Source organism: Lasiodiplodia theobromae (genome assembly GCF_012971845.1).
Source record: "Lasiodiplodia theobromae strain AM2As chromosome Unknown scaffold_13, whole genome shotgun sequence".
Classification (NCBI taxonomy): domain Eukaryota; kingdom Fungi; phylum Ascomycota; class Dothideomycetes; order Botryosphaeriales; family Botryosphaeriaceae; genus Lasiodiplodia; species Lasiodiplodia theobromae.
In genome coordinates, this window is record NW_023336333.1 from 354,273 (window position 1) to 373,357 (window position 19,085).

Genomic DNA, 19,085 nt, shown 5'->3' on the forward strand with positions numbered 1-19,085 from the left:
TCCCCTGGGCTCCCTTATTTCGCCTGCTGGTCCCTGGGGAGGTTACGCGTCGAGAATTGGAAGATGTGCGCCCGTCACTCCACTCCGGAGATAGCGCTTGGAGACCCATCCATCCACATCGGGTATTGCGGCGTCCCGTCCTCTGCTAATCCTCTCGTAGAAGCCGTCCAAAATTAGCAGAATTTCATTCTCTTACTGTCCCGACGCGGAGATGAGGAGTTTGTGGAAAGTACCGATGACAATCCCGCGCGCTTTGAGCACTCCGCAGTGCCAAGCCGAGAATAGCATCCTCACCGCGACTGCTGTACTTTGCCCCTGAGCCCAGAACATTGCCTGCCAACGGCGTGGTTCCAGAGAAGCCTGCCTCGTATCGACCCCATCGTCGACGACTCAACATGCCGGCCAGGCCTTTTTCTCGTTGGTGCGGCGTAGGCGCTTGCATAGTGGATCGACCGCACAACGGCCCTCCCCGTCCCTGTGAACGGAGCTGATGACAATCTGCTCTAGCCCACCTCGCAATGGCTGGTCCCCCACTCGCTCTGCTACCTCGGGAGCCAGCCGTGAATAACGCAAGCGCTCGCTATTCATGAGGGAAATGCGTTGTTGGCGTACTATGGGGACAGGAGGCCACGACTCATTGCCGAGATTGCGGTATGACGTCTCTCCGGCACATCTTCATTCTCGCTTCTAATACTCTTCTCTTATGTTTCCACGTCGAGTGCTACTATTCGATGCGGTTGCTGATACTCCAGAGGTAATTAGACATTCGGACCAGCAGTCCTCGTTTCCCGGTCCGCAACGCCGTTCGGCCAGACTTTCGATGCCCTGGTGAGGGTTCCATGTCGACTGCGGGCCTATTCGTCTCGATCAATCTATTTTCTTTGGCCTCTAATTGCACGCTTGGGTCTTATTGGTCCATTTCGCTTCCCACTCTTCTCGGTTCTTGGTGGAGCATGAACAAGAAGCTATTCTCCGGGTCCCTATTTGTCAACTGCCAAATTTCCACTCAACGCTCGGTATCTTTTTTTGGTCAACATCCCCGAACCAAGTAAGGGTTGCGCGTCGCGGAAAGACTGCAAAGGAGCCGTACGAGCAACGCAGTACCCGAATTCGGGTAATAGAAGAGAGCCTGGGGCAGTGCATGTATGATGTCAACGGAAGCGTACGACGGTCTGGCCGGCGGGGATGACGGATGGGTGGACACGACAGGGTGCAAAGGCCATTGTCCATTCCGTTCGACGTTTGTGGTCGTCTTCGTTCTCGACCAGGACGAGTGGACGCGTCCAGCCCTTTCATGTTGCGGCGTGGGTTCCGTACCGCATGCGTGGGGGTCGGCGTGAAGAGTACCGCAGCGGTTGAACGTCTTCCATTGGAGGTTGAGTCAGGCTCGACAACCTGCCGGATATCTTCTTGCACCTGGACTATTTCCTCCAGCCGCCGTGGCTGAGATGCTCGACTGATGCAATGCTACATGGAAAAGGGTCGTCCGGCACAGGGCACCCAGCCCCTGAAGGAGTGGAGGGTGGCACGGAGGGGTTATGGATGGTGGTTAGTGCGCAGGGTGATGCGGAGAAGATGGGAGGGATGGAGAGCGGCTGGTGAGCGCCCGACGCCGCCGGCCTGCGGACCTAGCATGCCATCGGCGGTACCTAGTGACCTGCTCCTGCGTACCTCCTGCCCGGAGGTCAGAGGCTGCCATCCGAGGTTGGGCTGCATTAGGGATAGGCCGGATGGATGGAGACATGGTAGTGAACGGCGGCACGGACGGGGCTCCAATAGCGAAATGCGTGCGCAATTGCAGCGCGCTCATTGTGATAGAAAGCAAAAGGCGTGAAAGTGGTGTGTCGAAGGGCGATGGTGACTGTCGCGCAGAACCGGCATCTCAGCTAGGGTCTTGGCGCCCGAGGCGCTGGAATGGTTTTCCCTTCGGGCGTGCACGGCAGAGTTGACCTCAACGCCCACGGAGCACGCAGCCTCATCCACCTTCGACACCACCCCATCTCCGCTCCTCCATCGCCGCCGCCATGTCCCTCGCTGCCTCTCGCGCCGTGCTGCGGCAATCCCGCTTCGCCGTGCGCCGCCCCGCCGTGCGCCATGCCTCCACCACCTCGGAGGCCGCAAAGGAAAAGGCCGCTCAAGCCACCTCCAAGGCCTCTGAGGGTCTTGCCCGCGCGAGTGCGACCGGCAGCGCTGCTCTCTCCAAGGCCACCCAGTTCGGCGGCGCCGCTCTGCAGCGCCTGGCCTCCGCCGGCGGCCGCACCGCCAAGGTTGCCGGCTTCGTCCAGTGTAAGTGCGCCCTGTGTTGTACAGCCCCAGCGTGCGAATTGGCATGTGCCATTTGGCCGGCTCGTCTCCGACGACACGATGCAACGGTCGCCGGGTCATTGGCGCTTTCGATGGTGTTCTAGATGCCTGCAGCTTGCCTGTCCGTCGGCAGTGCTGCAGGCGCGTCCAAAGCCGCGATTGCTCCCGCATGCTTGCGTCAACCCGACTGACATGCGTTCCCCGCAGCTCTCATCCCCCCGACCGTCTACTACTCGCGCGTCGCGCTTGAGCTGGGCAAGATTGTCTTCCACGCCCGCAAGATGAGCCCTCCGTAAGCAATGCCCGGATACAGTCTCCGAGATGGGCCATACTCATTGACCCTTGCAGGTCCACGCAAACTTTCCAGGCCTACTTCCAGCCCCTCCTCAACGCCCTCAAGAACCCCTCCCAGCTCTCCGGCCAGACTTCCAACCTCCTGGCCCGCGTCAGGAACGTGAACAGGGCGGAGCTCGCTTCTGCCGGTGTCGTTGCCGCCGAGGTCCTTGGCTTCTTCACCGTTGGCGAGATGATTGGCCGCATGAAGATCGTCGGCTACAGGTCGAGCGCGCCTGCCCACCACTAAAGCATGAAGCCGGCTGCGATGGATGGTAGACAAGTCAGCTGTCAGTTGGAAGCAGACGGGGCCGGGGACGGATGGAGGTCGAAAACAGGCGGCAAAAGCTGTAGAGGGAGCCGTTGACTAGAGGAGCACACCTTGTTCCACGGAGCAAGACACTGTACTACATGCACATATGCTGCTTCTAGATTTTATCCATTTCCTTTGTACTTTTACCCCAATAGGGCAATCGTTGTATGTGCTCAAGTTTTGGTGATATAGGCGCACGTGATGGCGTGAAGCTTTGACAGCGCCGATAAGTATTTTTTTCGATAGCGGAATTATTGCGCCGCCAACGTTCGTCGGTACCGCAAAACTATGCGTCGCCACCATTGATTTCCCGCAACTCCGACACGCTTAAATCTGACCTCACGACGTCTCGAAACATGGACTTCCTCAAGGTGCTGTCGCGCGGCACCAATGTCGGCAAGGGTGCGACGAAGAATGCGCCCGCGGTGAAGACGCCCTCCAGCGGCGCAAACGCAAATCCACAGCTTTTTGGCCGCGACGCGACCCACGAGGACCAGAGTTCGACGCCGGCTACACAGTCGAAAACGAAGAAGCGCAAACGGGGCCAGGCCCATTCCGCAGCGACTGTCGATCTGCCGCCCGAACTCGACTTTTTCGGCGATGGGAAGCGGGAGGACAAGAAGGCGGAGCCCAAAGCAGCAGATGCAGGCGCGAAACAAAACAAGGGCGAGGCGAAGGAGGATCAGTCCGAGGCTGAATCTGCGGATGGTGTGGAACCAGTGACAGAGGAGGAGAACAAGCGCATACTGCGCTCGCACAAGGTCAAGATCACTCTGCTGGAGGACTACAAGGCGCAAGAGGCAGAGCAGAAGGCGGCGGATCGGAAGTCCAAGAAGCGCAAGAAGTCGAAGGAGCAGGAGGCGCCGCAGAAAAAGGCAAAGGTTCAGCTTTTCCCGCAACCGCTCACGTCCTTTAACCAACTGAGGTCGCGATTCAACGTTTCCAGGAGACTGGCGGAAAATATCGATGCGCAGGGCTATACCATGCCAACAGAAGTGCAGCTTGCCAGTCTGCCACTGCTATTGGATGCTACTGATCCAGAAAGCAACGGAGTTGACCTCTTAACTGTAGCTCCGACCGGTAGCGGGAAGACGCTGGCCTTCCTGATTCCTGTCGTTGAGTCACTTTTGCGGAGGCGTAAAGCACGGAACGGAGAGGACTCATCCGCCAAGGAGGACGAAGGAATCAAAGCAATCATCCTAGCTCCTACCAAGGAACTGGCCAGTCAAATCGTCAACGAAGGACGGAAGCTCAGCCTAAAGACAGGAATCAAGGTTTCCCTCATGCGTAAGGGTATGGAGGTCCTGAAGCAATTCGCGGAAGAGGAATCTAAGCCGAGTGACGATGATTCTGGCTCCGAAGAAAGCGATGGTGAGAGTCAGGGCGATTCTGCCTCAGAAGGCGACAAAAACTCCAAGGCAAAGAAGCGCAAGAGAGGCCAGCTCGTTAAGTCAGACATTTTGGTCTCAACGCCACTTACTCTACTGCACGCGCTCCAAATTGCGGACGGAACTGGTTCTCTTCCGACCGTGAAGTATTTTGTCTTGGATGAGGCAGATGTACTCCTCGACCCTCTATTCCGGCAACAAACTCTAGATATCTGGAACGCTTGCATAAACCCGCTACTACGGGTAAGCCTTTGGTCGGCCACCATGGGATCTAGCATCGAAGAACTAGCAAAGAACACCATCACGTCCCGCTGGTCATCCATCCAGAGCTCAGGTGTCACCAGGCCCAATCTTGTCCGTCTCGTCGTTGGCCTCAAGGATTCAGCCGTTCCCAACATCCACCACCAGCTCACGTACGCCGCCACGGAGCAAGGCAAACTCCTCGCGGTCCGCCAGCTGCTCCACCCCACCACCTCCAAGAGCGACAACACGACACCAACCTTGCGCCCACCCTTCCTCATCTTCACGCAAACCATCCCCCGCGCGCAGGCGCTCTACTCGGAGCTGCAGTACGACATCCCGCCCGAGGCGGGCGGGTCGTCGCGCATCGCGGTCCTGCACTCGTCGCTGTCGTCGTCGCTGCGCGACGGCGTCATGGCGCGCTTCCGCCGCGGCGAGGTGTGGGTGCTGATCACGACGGACCTGCTGGCGCGCGGCGTGGACTTCCGCGGCATCAACGGCGTCGTCAACTACGACGTGCCGACGTCGGGTGCGGCGTACGTGCACCGCGTTGGCCGCACCGGGCGTGCGGGTCGCGAGGGCGGCGTTGCGGTCACGCTGTACACGGAGGAAGACATCCCGTACATCAAGAACATTGCGAATATCATCAAGGCGAGCGAGGCGTTGAGGGGGAAGGAAGGCGCGGAGAAGGCGACGGTTCAGCAGTGGATGCTGGATGCGTTGCCCACGCCTAGTAAGCGCGATAAGAAGCTGCTGAAGAAGAGGGGCGTTGAGGCTAGAAGGGCTGGCGTCGAGCTCAAGCAAGGCAGGGGCAAATGGCGCACGCAGATCAGTACGAAGCCGGGCTTTGAGAGGAAGGTCGAACACAACAGGAAGGCGGCAGTGCAGGCGAGCAGGAAGAGGAAGGAGAGAGAAGGACTCGCGAAGGGTGGTGAAGAGAGTGAGGGGGAGTTTGGGGGGTTCGATGATTAGATATAGAAGGAGAGAAAGTGATATGTATGTGGAAAAGTTGTTGGGTAGGATCACAAAAAAAAGTTAATATTGTCTTTCAACCCGTGTCGAAGTCATGGCGATTAGTATTACTATGTTCAGGTTGCATGTCTGGCGTAGACTCTTCTCGTCCGATATGCTTATGTTAACTCCTTGTGATAGCTCTCTTTCGGAAGGAGGTAGAGAAGGGCCAAAACGTTTTGTCTTTCCATGTCCCGGTAGAGACGGCACTCTCCACATAGGCAGTTGAAATAAACATCCAGATGCAGATAGAAGCATCTAGATTCTTCAACCACCGAGGTAAGCAGGGGGCAATATCTTTGGTCAGACAGGCTTGAGAAAACCAGATATTCGTTTGAAATGGCAGCAGAAGTTCAAGCTGACGTACACTTGCATAGAAGGACAGAAACGCATGTGAACATGGCTCATTGTCTTCCACGAAAGCCACTCATCGCATATATGCGACCCCTTATTAGCCGCCTTGCGTGGTGCAAGCCAAGCTTAAAAGAAAACAAAATCGGTACGATGCGGTCAACCGCTTATCCGATCTTCCCGAGTCTGGCGTAGTCTTTTTCGCTTTTCACATGGGAGGAGAAAAAAGGCTGCAAAGAATCCGGGCAATGAAGAATCGTCGGCGGCGGTTCCACGAATGGCCATCGGCCGATTGCCTTCTTTGCTGCCACATATGTGGGGGATGCAATGCAGCTTACATGCACGACATCATGCAGAATAGAACGGGAGAATGTATCCAACCGATCAACCAAGCCACAAACTGCACGTTCGTTCAATGAACGCTTGACGCGCCGCATCCCTGCAACATCCATCATTTATCGACTTTCCGATCGCTAATTTGGCGTCGAGCAGCACGGAGATAGCACCGGTCGGCTTCTGATTGAGCGATTTGATGGTGAGAACGGATCCGACCCAGACATGGGGGTTACAGAAGAGGAGGGATGCCGATGCTCGCCGCATTCAGTTGCGCCATTTCAATGTGAGTCTTCAGTTTCTACTCGTCTCCTTCAAGAACTAGTGGCTCGATAATTTGAACTCGGAAATATACGTCCGGGGATTGGGGAACAGAGCGCGTGGTACATGGCAAGCTGTACTTTTCCTTCATGGCTTACACATAACGCTAATATAAAGTCCAGGCTTTCAATTGCGATGCGAGTGTTTTGCAGGAACCGGCTCTGTGGGAAACTTTTTGTTCTAGCGGGTGAAGTAGCTCGTTTTCCAAAAAGACAGGCTTGAGGAGAGGTTGGATTGTCATCAATTTGAACAGAGATTCGAATCCAAATCAGTGATACTGAGGGGCGGCAGCGGTTGCCTTGGCCTCAACTCCCATAACCCTGAATATTATTATGAGCAAGCGTCACCACATTCAAAACTATGGGTTGCTCTTTCTCAACACGTTAGGACTGAGTTGTGATTACGTGTCTTGCATCTATATACTTTTTTTCTGCTCTTTGACTGCGCAGTGCGTCAGCGTCACATCCCGGCCCTACGGCACAGCCGACGGCCTCATCGCCGCATCAGCTACCAACCGTGATCCTGGTGCTTTCCTTAGGTAATTGAAATGATCGTTGTTTATTGGGTACTGAAATGCTCACATTCAAAAAAAAAAAAAAAAAGATAGTAATAATCGCAAAGGGCAAAACGTACAACAGCCGGGATTCCCCAATGGTCACCCACTTGAGTACTAATCGGCCGGTTCGCAGCTTAAGTACGGCTGAGCGGACGGGAAGCCCTGCATTCTGCGACCTATGGTCGTACGTGAAAGAACATGCTCCTGACAGCAGTTATTATTCCCAGTCAACAAGCAGTCGCCTGGCTGTTTATTGGGCGACTGATAGTAGAAGCGGACGGGAAGCCCTGCATTTTACGACCTATGGTCATACATGAAAGAGGAATTGGCCAAAATATTACAACAAAGCTTTAACGACTACCGGTTGACGGGGGATGAGAGTACATACACCTGGTCTTTGTCTAATAGTATCCGCTACTACCTGCTGACCAGATCTATATCTGTCGTGGTTCGTTATACGAGCTCCAACTGTGCGCGCTTTCAGCCCCCTGCATCATTTGCTTGGTAATATGCGTAAGCGCCAAACAGTGGGGCAGCAAAGCTTTCAGCATTACTCGCCCTCCTCCTTTCTTCAACCTGCGGTATCCTGCCGCTTTCTTCGTCTATGTTTCGACTACAAAATGCTTTGCGAGCAATGTCTAGCCTTTTGGAGAGCTGTAGAGACCGAAATCTCGAGCCCGGATTCTCAGCGCATCCGGCATGTTTCGCCAGCTGGCGGTTTTCAAATTCGCTGGCCTCGCTACTCCGCCACCCTCCACGACAGCCTTGCACAGCTTGAGCGAGCTGCCAAAAAGCGGTGTCACATATGCTTTTGCATTTTCCATTGTTGCAGAGCTTACAATAGCCAGGGTGTTCGTATCGAAGGTTCAGAGCTTGAAACGGGCCTGAATCCTGAGGTAGTTCTGAAGCTCGAGGACTCGGACGGAAGGGGCGCGACACTTTCTGCAGCATATCGGTGTCGTACCGGGACTGAACGGGCTGGGGAAATGGTAGCAACAGTGACGATAGGTGTTTTCGATGGCCTTTTCGCTGACGGTAAGCAACCACCATGCATCCCCGTTTGCCAGAGAGTTCGCATTTGCTGACAGCCATCTGGCAATAAGAGGACACTGGAGCAACACTAAAGCGGTGCGTGGAGCTCGATAGCAATGGCACTGGCTCTGCTGCGGCCTTCGAACTAGCTTCGTTCTGGCTCCGACGGTGTTTATCAACGCATGAGAAATGCTTGAAGGCCCATCCCTTGGCAAACTTCATGCCGACTCGAGTCATTGATGTGGGAAATGGGAAAGTTCGATTGGTCGAAACAGCAGAGAAAAAGATTCCCGACACGGAACGTCGATACTTCGCCCTAAGCCATTGTTGGGGAACGACCCAAATCATCACGACTTCCAACGGCAATCTGAAATGTCATTTGGAAGACATTCCATTCCAAGCGCTCTCTCGGACCTTTCAGGATGCCGTTACAACCACGAGAAGGCTCTCTTTCCGATACCTCTGGATTGACTCCCTCTGTATCATTCAGGACAGCAAATCTGACTGGGAGCGAGAAGCTGTGCAGATGTGTGATATCTACCGCAACGCAACTCTGACACTTGGTGCTGCACATGCCTCGGGAGGTGAAGAAGGTTGCTTTTTCAACGTCACCGAAGGTATGCGATATCTTCCGCTCGTTGTCGAACTCGACGTCCGAACGCCCGACCATGAACACATTCGATGCAGACCAGTCTTTGAAGGCCGGGGCAGAGGGATGAAGTTGAATGAGATAAGCCTGAGTGCGGAGCCTGCTCTTCATGGCCGGGCGTGGGTTTTGCAAGAACAACTACTTTCACTGCGGTCGCTCAGCTTCGACGGGCCCAAGCTGAGGTGGAATTGCTTGGAAACCGATGGCTCCATGATGGTGATTTTAGACGACTATTTCATGGAGCCATTATTCTATGCCAAGGTGAGGAACCTTATAGCGGATGGAGAAGATTTCTTCACGGACAGACAAGGTTACAGTCAATGGTACGAGCTTATCCAAGAGTACACACACAGAGGGATGACCGTACCTTCTGATCGGCTTTTTGCCTTGGCCGGGATTGCAGTAGCTATTGCTAGGACAACAAAGGCACAGTACTGTGCCGGATTGTGGGTGGAAGACCTCTTCCAAGGGCTCCTGTGGCACGTTCCACACGTCGACATGGCGCCCACTGCATTCACACAAAAGGCATTCGACCCTAATCGAAACAAACACGTTCGCCATGAGAGACCCCTGGCGTCAACTTGGTCATGGGCTTCGGTAACAGTGCCCATTACGTATCCCAGTCTCCTTGATCCTTTTCCAATGTCCTATATGTGGATGGATGCCGCACGTAGCACACCTCCCTTTCACAGCGACATCATCACTATTACAGGGCAAACCAGAACAGCTTACGTCAACTCTGTCTATCCCGAATCTATTTCGGACGCTCACGACTCGGTTCCTGATATGGTGCTCTGGAACAGAGCTGGGAAGAGCCGCTTTTACTTCACCTTCTGCGAATATGTGACTTTTCAGCCTTCAAACTTGTTCCTCTTCTCGGAAACGCCCGCTGTCCATGAGACCGAATGGCAATTTATACATGGAGAGTGGTGCCCGGATGAGGTTCTTGATCCCTCGACACCTATCATTTTCTTGGCTATTGCGCAACAGCACATTCCTTGGGATGGGTCCGTTGCTGTCTATACCATTGGCCTGGTTCCCACAGGGGACTCTTCCAATGAATTTCGCCGCGTGGGGTATGCGAAGTGGGATTCCTGTGCATGGTACGGGTACTCGTGCGACAACGATACCGAGGCGCATCGCCATGATTTTGTGATGGAGGGTCCTCCGGATATGAGCGCTTATCATGAGTCCGTCCATGTGCAAACAGGGACTTTTAATATTGTGTGATTAAGGGAAATGCCGGGAAGTCCTCATCATAAGGTATAGTCGTACGTGGAAGGAGATTGAAAATGGTGGATTATAAGGACTATGCAACCGAAGGGGATCTTGTTCACTCTGGCATATGTATCAATAACTGGCGCTTTCGCCCCGGCGATAAGAGGTACGGAAGGCGGGGAATGCAAGAGCATGGAAACGACTATCTCCTCGGCCGGCTTCATCCACCAGCACGTCTACCGGCACGTCCACCAGTATTGTATTGTAGCTTTGTGATTGGTAGAAACGTGCGTAAGCAATAAATCTGAATTATTCGCCCCTTAATTCAGAAAAGGCTAAACTTGAAAAGGTAGCTGGTGGAGGGACCGGTGGATGAATCTGGCCGAGGAGATAGTAGAGTGTCGATTACGTCTATCTAGATCCTCCTGCCGGTATATTCCTTCTGCGTGGAAAGAAACACGAACAGCTAATATCACTTCAGACCAAGTTCAAGTTCACGTAATTCATACTTTCACTAAAATCCCGTCCCGGTCGGTAGCATGACCATTCCTATGTGATACTCTTGGCAACGGCCGAGGATAAACCTCGGACTACCCCGAGCTGTCGGTATAGCAGCCAGGAGTAGCCAATGACAGGACTGTTTCCTCTTGAATGATATGAATGTTTACGCCTTCGAGGTGGCTGTGCATTGCACTACCACACTTTGTTCGATCTTTCTTAGCCATAAGTGGAGAATCGAGCTTCCACGGCCGACAGCAACAACGGGTCAAGCCGTATTGAGCAGTAGTCCAATTCCACTAAGGTGATTTCAAATCAGCATTTCCTCTCAGTGGAAGCGACTAGATGATAGTCCCAACGTCATCGTATGTTCAAAGTGATGGCTCCACCTTGGCAAAGGCAGGCCTCGGAACTTGCATGCACATTGGTGCTAGGAAAAGCCGCAGATGGTGCTGAAAGAGAGTACGTCCTTGGATCTGAGCTCACCGCTGCCCAGTTTCCATAAAGCCAAGAGTTCATTGACACTAAGCATTATGCGCTATGCGGTCCTATCCCCTGCATACCATGAGAGACAAGCCTGAGTTATCCTTCTTAGAGATGCAAGTATCCGAACGAAGATGTCGCGATTACGCGTCAATCCAGTCCAGCACGAGAGTATAAATTGGCTTGGTGTCCGATACATCCAGTGTCCATCCACCGCTCATCCTCAAGAACACTTTCAACCCCAGCACCCTACTTGCTTCACTCGCTCCCAAACATGGCTCTCAACATCTCCGGCGCCGCCGCCATTATGCGTGGCGTGGTCTACAACGGTGTTCCGTTTGAGATGAACGTCCAGGACCTGCCAGTCCCAACCATCGGCAACGAGACGGATGCCATCGTGCGAATCACAACGTCAGCCATCTGCGGTTCAGACCTGCACATCTACCGCGGCGTCGCCGGCGGCACACCGCCATGGATCGTAGGCCACGAGGCCATCGGCTACATCTCCGAGATTGGCAGCGCCGTCTCCTCCCTGTCCGTCGGCGACTACGTCGTCATCCCGGACACGGCCAACCACGGCCACCTCGAGATGGAGCCCGAAACCATGGAATACTTCGGAAACGGCCAGGCCGGCCTTCCAGAGGGTCTTCAAGGTAAGTGATCACTCGTACAGCCCAACTCCATGCAAGTCACTGACCCGTCCAAGCCGAATACACCAGAGTCCGCTTCGCCGACAGCAACCTGATCCCCATCCCCCTGACCGCCAACACGACCAACCACACCATCGAGCAGGACTACGTCACCATCGCCGACATCTGGGGCACCGCGTGGACCGCGCTCGACTTCTCCGGCTTCACACCGGGCGACAGCGTGGCCGTCTTCGGCGCCGGACCCGTCGGCCTGCTGGTCGCATACACAGCCCTCCTACGCGGCGCCTCGACCGTCTACTCGGTCGACCACGTGCCCTCCCGCCTCGACCGCGCCGCTTCCATCGGCGCCATCCCCATCAACTTCGTCGAATCCGATCCGGTCACACAAATCCTGGCCCACGAGCCGGCGGGCGTGGCGCGGTCCGTCGACGCGGTGGGCATGGAGGCGCTCGGCGCGGACCTCGAGCACCGGGAGGACGCTGTTATTACGAACGCTGTCGCCGTCACGCGCTACGGCGGTGGCATTGGTGTCGTGGGCGCCTACACGGCACAGCCCGACTCGCCCGGCGCGCCGCTCGGCGGCACCATCAGCCCCAACATCACCTTCCCGCTGTCCGACTTCTTTGGCAAGGCCCTGCTCCTGGGGGCCGGCGCCGTGGATCCGAAGCGCGTGGCGCCCGAGCTGGTGAGCTTGATTGCCAGCGGCAAGGCGCATCCCGGTGCTGTCATCTGGGGTGCCGAGATCGGTGTCGAGGAGGCGCCCGAGTATTATGAGCGGTTCGCCCGACAGGAGCTGCTGAAGGTGTATATTCACTTTGATTAGCACTTCCTGTAATGCTCAGTCCTTACATAGAACCAAGTACAAGAGTACATTCCATGTTTTAATAGGCGTGGATGTCATAATATAGGAGACGTTGTTTCATAATATTTTTTTCTTCTGCGGAATTCATTCCCTGTTGATGGATGGAGAAGAACACCCTGTACCGCCATAGAGACGGCTGAGGCATGTGTACGGGCTATCATTTACGTGCTCTGAGTCATAAGAGGAAAGTGAAACTCCATTTTGCCATTCCATGAGTGCAATATGATGACGATTGCTTAGGCTTCTGAGTACGCTGGGGCGATCATATTCGTAGATGCTCTATGCCTAACATGCAAAGTATTGTTGAACTTAATAGGCCCGCATAGATATGAATTTTTACAATTGACCTCTCAGTGGCGAGCAGAAAACGCCTTAAACTTCAAATCACTCAAGGGGGGGGGGTTTTTTTTTAACGAAACGCAGGAGCAAAATAGTACAACCGTGCTGAGAAAATTAAGCGGAAAGATATTGTCTGAAATGTCCGAGGGGGGGAAAGTATCAATTAAAATGAACAGCAAGGTCAACGAGCAAGAGAAGGAGAGGGTTTAAAGAGGAGAAGTTCAAGGGTTACCTACTTATTCACCTGCGAAGCCCAGTTCTTTTTTCCATCGAACACTGAAAACACGCTGTAGGTACACCCTTCTGGTCTAGAGCAATGGTAACATTTGGCCGATGCACGTTATGTCGTTGTTCGACTAATGACGTCTTCCCCACTCATGCGATGTGCACCATGATGGCCAGACCAAAGTGACCAGTGACCCATCCCACGTCACAGCAACACAACATCCACAACATCCCCTTTTCACCCTCTGCATAGTTAATACTGCACATGAAAACAGCTTCTACGCAGCGCTCCACAAATCGCACCGAGGAGAAACGCCATTTGACCAACCCGTACCGATCATTCTTCATTGCACTCGTAAACTACCTACGTACCTAATCTCATGTGTGCTAATCCACACAACTAACATTCCTGATACGCAGTCTCGTGAAGAAGGGCGGAGATGTGAGAGGGGGGACATCTAATATCCGCCGCCATAACCGCCGCCACCGTAGCCGCCCTGGCCGTAGCCACCGCCGCCCTCGCGACGACGGCCGTACTCATCCTCATCACCGAAACCGCCAGGCATGCGGTCGCCGCCGCCGCCGTATCCACCGCCATACTCGTCACGCGGCGGAGGGGGGCGCTCGCCGTAGCCGCCACCACCATAGCCGCCGCCGCCGCCGCTGTACTCCGAGTTGCCGCCTCCGTAACCGCCACCGCCGCCAGAGCTGTACTCAGAGCGGCCGCCATAGCCGCCAGAGCCACCACCGTAGCCGCCAGAGCTGCCACCATAACCACCACCAGAGCTGTACTCGGAACGCTCACCGCCATATCCACTCTCCTGGCCGTAGCGCTCGCGAGAGCCAGAGCGGCGACGAGAGCCGGAACGACGACGGGAACCAGAGCGACGACGAGAGCCCGAGCGACGGCGCTCGTACTCGTTCGAACCGCGACGCTCCCGAGAGCCGGAACGGCGCCTATGTTTTTTACCATCGTCAGAATCATCCGAATCTTTATCGCCACGCTGCTGCTTAAGACGCTTCTTTTCCTCCTTCTCACGACGCTTCTTCTCCTTCTTGCGGCGCTTTTCCTCGTCCGAGTCCTCATTATCCGAGCGACGACCCTTGTGCCTACATGCTGTCGGCTAAAAGAACAACATGTAAAAAAGAAAGAAAAGTTGCTTACCTGGACTCGTAACCGCCTCCGCTAGAGTACTCGTAGCTCTCCTCAGTACGTCTCTCGTAGCCGCCCGAACCGTAGGTGCGCTCCTCGGAGCTCGACTGGAAGCCGTAGCTGGAGCCGCCCTGGTTCTCGCGACGTGAATATTCCTCACGGGAACCGCTACCATCGCCGTACTCGGTACGACGGTACTCAGACTGGCCGTAGCGGTCGCCGCTGCTATAGCTCTCGTTGTAAGATCCGTCACGGCCGTAACCGGACGACGACTTGTGGTAGTCATCCTCGACTTCTTCCGACTTCTTCTCGTTATCCATGACGTTGCTGATGGTGCTGCCAACGAGACCTCCCAGCATGCCTCCAAGGACACCACCGCCAACGGCCTCACTGACGCCTGAGCCAATGTTGGAGGCCATCTGGTTCTGCTGGCCACCGGAGCCACTGCCACTGCCGCCGCTGATCTTGGACATGCCAAGCGGCTTGCCGCAGCCGTGGCCAGAGTCGTGAACGCCCTCCTTGTGGTTACGACCGTTCTCAACGCCGTCACGAGACAGCTTATCACGGAGGTCATCACGCTCACGGTCGCTCTTGCTCTCCCACCACTCCTGGACAATGCGGAACATGAGCTGACGGCCATCACTGACGCCGTCGCGGCCCTGCTCGCGCTGAGCGGGGTGGTGGAAGACACCGTTGATGATGCGATCAAGCGTGCGGTCGACATCAACACCTTCGTCGTCCCAGCACTCGACGATCTGAGGTACGACCCACTTCAGGACCTGAGAAGCAATCTTGCCAGCAGGCTCGTTCAGGACGTTGCTGAAGTGGTCCTTGGACAGCATGGAGTGGGTGGGGTCGGAGCAGTCGTCGTCATTGAAGACAATGTGCTGCTTCTCAACCGAGGACTGAATGACCTCAGAAGAGCCGGTCTCAAGCTCAGACTTGACCTGCTTGAGCAGGGGAAGGATGAAGGGGGCGATGAGAGAGAAGACGAAGATGTTGATCTGGTTCTGGAACTCCTCGATGAGGTCGGGAAGAATGGGGAGCTTGTCAATGGCCTCGGAAATCGACTGCATGATCTCGTCGTGGAACTCCATGATGGGGAGGATCTGGCGGCGGATCTGCTCAGCCTGCTCAACGAAAGCCTCGGGCTCCTTGGGCGTGATCTCCATGTTCTCCATCTGACCAGCAGTGGCGTTGGCCTCGAGCTCGTCGACCTTGCCGGCCTCATCCTTGCCGCCGAACATGCCGTCGGGAAGCTTACTGAGGAGATCCTTGACCATGCTCTTGGCTTCTTGGTTTTGCTGAGCGTTGCTGATGGTGCCCTCAAGCTCCTGGATCTCAGACTGGGTAGCCTTGTCGTTGACCTCACCCATGACGGAGTGCAGGAAGTCAACGCCTCCGAAAGTACCGGTAACAATGGGATAGACCTCCTGGTCGACACCCTCGATCTGAACCTTGGCGTTGCGACCAACGTGCGGGAAGACATCGCGCTCGCCAAGCTCACGCAGAGCGAGCTCGGTGAAGTTCGAGTGAGCAGAGTAATCTGGAAGCCGAATCAGTACGCCGCGGGAAAGAGAATTGTGGGATTCAAAATAACGCACCCTCAAGACAGTGGCAGCCAGTACCAAGGAGCCTCAGAGCCTCGTACAAATCGGCCTTGTTTCCATTCTCGTTGTAGCGGCGGGCGAGCTTGATGGAACGACTGAAAAGCTGGCGAACGAGCCCCGCAGAGGTTTCGATGCCCGCGTTCTCGTTGGCAATGTAGTTCTTCAGGCCGGTGCGCTCATCAATGGCGAGCTCGACACTCTCATCGACTGGGCCACGAAGACGTTGGTCATACTCGCGGGCATCCAAGTTATCGGCGTAGTCCTTGGGGTTATCGATGTGCTCTTCAGGGCTAGTTTATGGGTCAGCGTATGTCGAAAGGCGGGCAAAGGCCTCAACGTACCGGTAGCAGCCAAGACGCTCCTTGGTGACTTCAAACTCGCCGGTGCCGTAACCGAAGGTCATGAAACCGAGGATCCAGAGCAAGAGCCTGATGGCCTCTGCGCTGACCATCTTGAGAGCACCGACCTGGAGGACGAGCACGTTAGCGGGGTGTCATGCTGCCTATGCGGACGAGACTTACGTCAACAGCCTGGGAGTAGTCGCGGAGCCAATTGCCAAAGTAGACACGCTTGACGTCCATCTTGGAGAACTTCTTGCCGTTGCCGGCGCGGCCCATCAGAAGGGCGAGCAGGGTGTCCTCGATATCGCCATGACGCCAGTTCTGGCCCTCGATCTTAGCGGTCGAGGCGATGTTGCCGGCGCCAAAGGCATGGCTGGGGCGCGCCAGGAAGACGAGCAGCACCAGGCATGAGAGAAGGAAGAGAGGGGAGGGCCGAAGGGTCGGCATGGTGGGCGCAGCCAGTGCGTCAATGCAGTGATAGTAGATAGGTGTGTATGCAGGTGTTGGAGCTCAGGCAAGACACGGGCTGGTGAGATGGAGGGGAAGGTGAGGTGGAAAAGTCAGGCGCTGGAGTGGTAAACAGCTGAAGGAGGGGCAGAAGCACAAGCACAGCAGGGCCGGATCGACCGTGCTGAGACGCTTGCGTCTGGCCAGCAAGCTTCCCACTCGTTGACGCCGATTTCACTTGGCATGCTTGGCACGACGTAATGACCGCGGCTTGTCTTGCGAAAACTGCACCTCGTATCTCGAACACGTCCTCGACGCGCGCAAACGGACGCGCCCGCGCTGCTGTCTCGGTGCCTGGCTAGCCCCCGCCTCCAGTGTGCCGCTGGACCCTTGATGAGGGCGCTCTCCCTCGGTCGTGCCCCGCGTCGCTGTAGTCACACAGCTAGCGCGACGCGTTCTGGCAGGGATGCTAGACACGAGTCAGCCTGCTGCACTCGCCATCCTGCCACATGCCGCGCGCCACACCGGTGACGGATACCCGGCAGCCGACAGCAGGCCTCACGACACATGCTCTCTTCCATTGCATGTCATTGTGCGTGCTAAATTTGGTCTGCCACAGCCACTATTGGTTGGGCGAGCTCCAGTACGCCCATCTTGAAACATTTGCAGTGACGCGCTTGCTCTCTGTCTCCACAACGCGACCCCCCCTGCCCAGCTGCGTCGTGATGAGACCTGGCTGGGTGTACCTGCGCGCCCACTCACGCCAGTTGCACCGCAAACGTATCCTTCCCTGCCGACTGCTGTGCCAGACACCCCTCCAGCTCCTTTTGAATCCTTCCCTTTGGCTGGTCTTGACTCCCTTGTTATTGTACGCCGTAGAATCGTCGCATGGCCTCTTGTTTGCTCTCTTCTTCTTTTCTGGGAGAGGGTGATGAGCGCGGAATCAATTTTGCTTAAGGATTCCTATCGCTACGATGTCATAATTGCTAGTTACGCGTAAGCATGTTGGGCTATATGTGGCGAACCTTGGAACTAGTGAAATGCGCGTTTGCTATTGGTAGTTAGTACCCGCCATTTAGATTTGAGCAGGTCTCGAGGTAGCATGAAATCGACGGTGTTTCTAGAAATCTGTAGTCTTGCCATCCTATCGACCTCCTTGTTCCCTTGGTCGTACACTGGACGCCGTCTTGGCCCTCAGAGGAAGCGTACCAAAGTGCGTTGTTGCTTTGGCGCGACCCGACGTTCGGCCGGCGAAGCTTGCCTTTCGAGATGAATATTTTTGGTAGCGCGGTTTTCCGATGATCACGTGCTCTAGGCGACCACCTTGCTTCCCGAATAAGCCACAGCAGGAGGCTATTAAGCGACTTGGGAACCAAGCAAAGGCTTCGAGGCTAGATTCTTGTTGCCTAGTATGTGGCGGTGACGACTATTTTTGTTTACTACCATGCCAGCCTATCAAGTCTGATATCAACCTTGCATAAAAGCCAGACTTGAGACCGATTGCGCCCAAGAAATTAGGTTGCGCGAGGCCTGTAGGCTGGTGAAATCGCACTTCTGCTCCAGGAAAATGGGCCGTTAACTGTGTCTTGAATTACCAAACTACTGAAGATATACATATGGAGAGGGTCGTGAGAAGTGAAGGAACCAAGGCCGATGCATATCGCTGATTTACTAGGCTCGCCAGGGTGGAAAAAATCCCGTGCGGAATGGAGATGCAGGTTGGTGGGAATAACGCTTCCTCCAAATCCAAACTCCTTGCGATGGATGAAGCTTCTACTGCGTCTTGAAGAGCAAGATGGCGCAGTGCCCCAAGTAGAAGTAAATGAAGTGCTTCGTTTCTGCGACGCTGTCAGCTGCAGGAGCATACACATCGTAGCCTCGGAGCATACCATGCGTAACGAAGCTTCCGAAATTCCTGCCCACGATGCAGTGCCAAGTGGCTCCTCGCTTGTCGTCGAACTACTTCGTGTTAGCGTATGCGTTAGGTATAAATCGAAGGCGGGTTCCTCACCTCCTTCTTAATGTACTGGGCAATGTCCTGGAGCTGTATGAGCTTGCAACGGTCCTCGTCGGAAGCATGCGCTCAAGACCTACCTTCTCGATGTTGAACTTTTGCATAGCCTCGGTTGCTACATACGAGTCAGTCTTTCGCATGCAAGCGTGGGAAGCACAACACTCACCGACCTCGATAGCCTGCTCTTGCATGTCAAGAGTCTGGGCTTTGATTAGCTAGGAATGAGAGCGCTCCAGAACACGCGGTCCCTCACCATGTCCGCAGACTTGACCTGGGCTAAAGAGAGTCATCAGCGCGCGTTGTTGGGGTGCGCAAAAAGGGGCAGCTTACCCTCCAGCTTCTCGGGGTTCTTCTCGTTGGCCATGGCGTTGACGCACTTCGGTGGGGAGCGGATGCGGAGGGTCGAGCGATTAA

The 19,085-nt window shown here is 55.2% G+C and overlaps 5 protein-coding genes across 5 annotated transcripts; 3 read left to right on the forward strand and 2 right to left on the reverse strand.

The window, feature by feature from the left end:
* Positions 1-2,024: 2,024 nt before the first annotated feature.
* Positions 2,025-2,887, forward strand: LTHEOB_4890 (ATPAse f0 complex mitochondrial subunit G; the record flags this gene model as incomplete). Its single annotated transcript, XM_035513974.1, has 3 exons — positions 2,025-2,286; positions 2,512-2,596; positions 2,653-2,887. The coding sequence occupies 3 exons, from the start codon at positions 2,025-2,027 to the stop codon at positions 2,885-2,887; spliced, it is 582 nt and encodes a 193-aa protein (XP_035374332.1).
* Positions 2,888-3,306: 419 nt separating this feature from the next.
* Positions 3,307-5,550, forward strand: LTHEOB_4891 (ATP-dependent RNA helicase rok1; the record flags this gene model as incomplete). Its single annotated transcript, XM_035513975.1, has 1 exon — positions 3,307-5,550. The coding sequence occupies one exon, from the start codon at positions 3,307-3,309 to the stop codon at positions 5,548-5,550; it is 2,244 nt and encodes a 747-aa protein (XP_035374333.1).
* Positions 5,551-11,304: 5,754 nt separating this feature from the next.
* LTHEOB_4892 (alcohol dehydrogenase) lies at positions 11,305-12,503 on the forward strand (the record flags this gene model as incomplete). The annotated part of the gene is made up of 2 exons (XM_035513976.1): positions 11,305-11,683; positions 11,737-12,503. 2 exons carry the CDS (start codon positions 11,305-11,307, stop codon positions 12,501-12,503), a joined length of 1,146 nt encoding a protein of 381 aa, XP_035374334.1.
* Positions 12,504-13,564: 1,061 nt separating this feature from the next.
* On the reverse strand, positions 13,565-16,657 carry LTHEOB_4893 (Heterokaryon incompatibility protein; the record flags this gene model as incomplete). Its single annotated transcript, XM_035513977.1, has 5 exons — positions 13,565-14,216; positions 14,272-15,805; positions 15,864-16,159; positions 16,211-16,335; positions 16,391-16,657. 5 exons carry the CDS (start codon positions 16,655-16,657, stop codon positions 13,565-13,567), a joined length of 2,874 nt encoding a protein of 957 aa, XP_035374335.1.
* A 1,773-nt stretch (positions 16,658-18,430) lies between these two features.
* LTHEOB_4894 (Dynein light chain type protein) lies at positions 18,431-19,035 on the reverse strand (the record flags this gene model as incomplete). The annotated part of the gene is made up of 7 exons (XM_035513978.1): positions 18,431-18,495; positions 18,547-18,616; positions 18,669-18,695; positions 18,752-18,786; positions 18,838-18,871; positions 18,925-18,947; positions 19,002-19,035. 7 exons carry the CDS (start codon positions 19,033-19,035, stop codon positions 18,431-18,433), a joined length of 288 nt encoding a protein of 95 aa, XP_035374336.1.
* Positions 19,036-19,085: the final 50 nt, after the last annotated feature.